Source organism: Camelina sativa, unplaced genomic scaffold, assembly GCF_000633955.1.
Source record: "Camelina sativa cultivar DH55 unplaced genomic scaffold, Cs unpScaffold05297, whole genome shotgun sequence".
NCBI lineage: Eukaryota > Viridiplantae > Streptophyta > Magnoliopsida > Brassicales > Brassicaceae > Camelina > Camelina sativa.
The window spans coordinates 1-572 of NW_010926384.1; the positions used below are offsets into that span (position 1 = coordinate 1).

General features: G+C 52.3%; 1 protein-coding gene across 1 annotated transcript; it reads left to right on the forward strand.

Annotated features, from left to right (window-relative positions):
• Window positions 1-3: 3 nt before the first annotated feature.
• Window positions 4-567, forward strand: LOC109131793 (probable calcium-binding protein CML50; the record flags this gene model as incomplete). Its single annotated transcript, XM_019242974.1, has 1 exon — window positions 4-567. A coding segment is annotated over one exon (564 nt), but the record flags the coding sequence as incomplete, so codon positions are not given.
• Window positions 568-572: the final 5 nt, after the last annotated feature.

The window sequence follows — 572 nt, forward strand, 5'->3', positions numbered from 1 at the left end:
CGAGGTCCTTATGCTCCCCACTCAATGCCCTATGATTACCACAACCGTGGACCGTATTCATCTCAAGGTTCACATTACAATTCTCCCGGTTACGGTGGTTATCCTCCACAGCATATGCCCCCTAGAGGTGGATATAATGCTGGCTGGGACCAAAGACCTCCACCTTCTGGTCCTTACGATTATTATGGTAGACAAGGAGCTCAAACCTCTGGTCCAGTTCCACCTCCTGACCATGCACCTTCTCCTGCCTTGGGTGGTCACCCTCCTTCCCAAGTAAGTTATGGTTACGGTCAGAGTCACGGCCAAGAGTATGGACATGCTGCTCCTTACTCCCAGACCGGTCATCAGCAGACTTATGGGCAGATGTATGAACAGCCCAAGTATGACAATAATCCTCCGATGCAGCCTCCTTATGGAGCTTCATACCCACCAGTGGGTGGTGCTCAGCCAGGCTATTCACAAATGCAGCAACCTGGTGGTAGGCCTTATGGTATGCAACAAGGTCCAGTCCAGCAAGGATATGGGCCTCCACGGCCTGCAGCGGCAACTCCTTCCGGTGATGTTCCTTACCA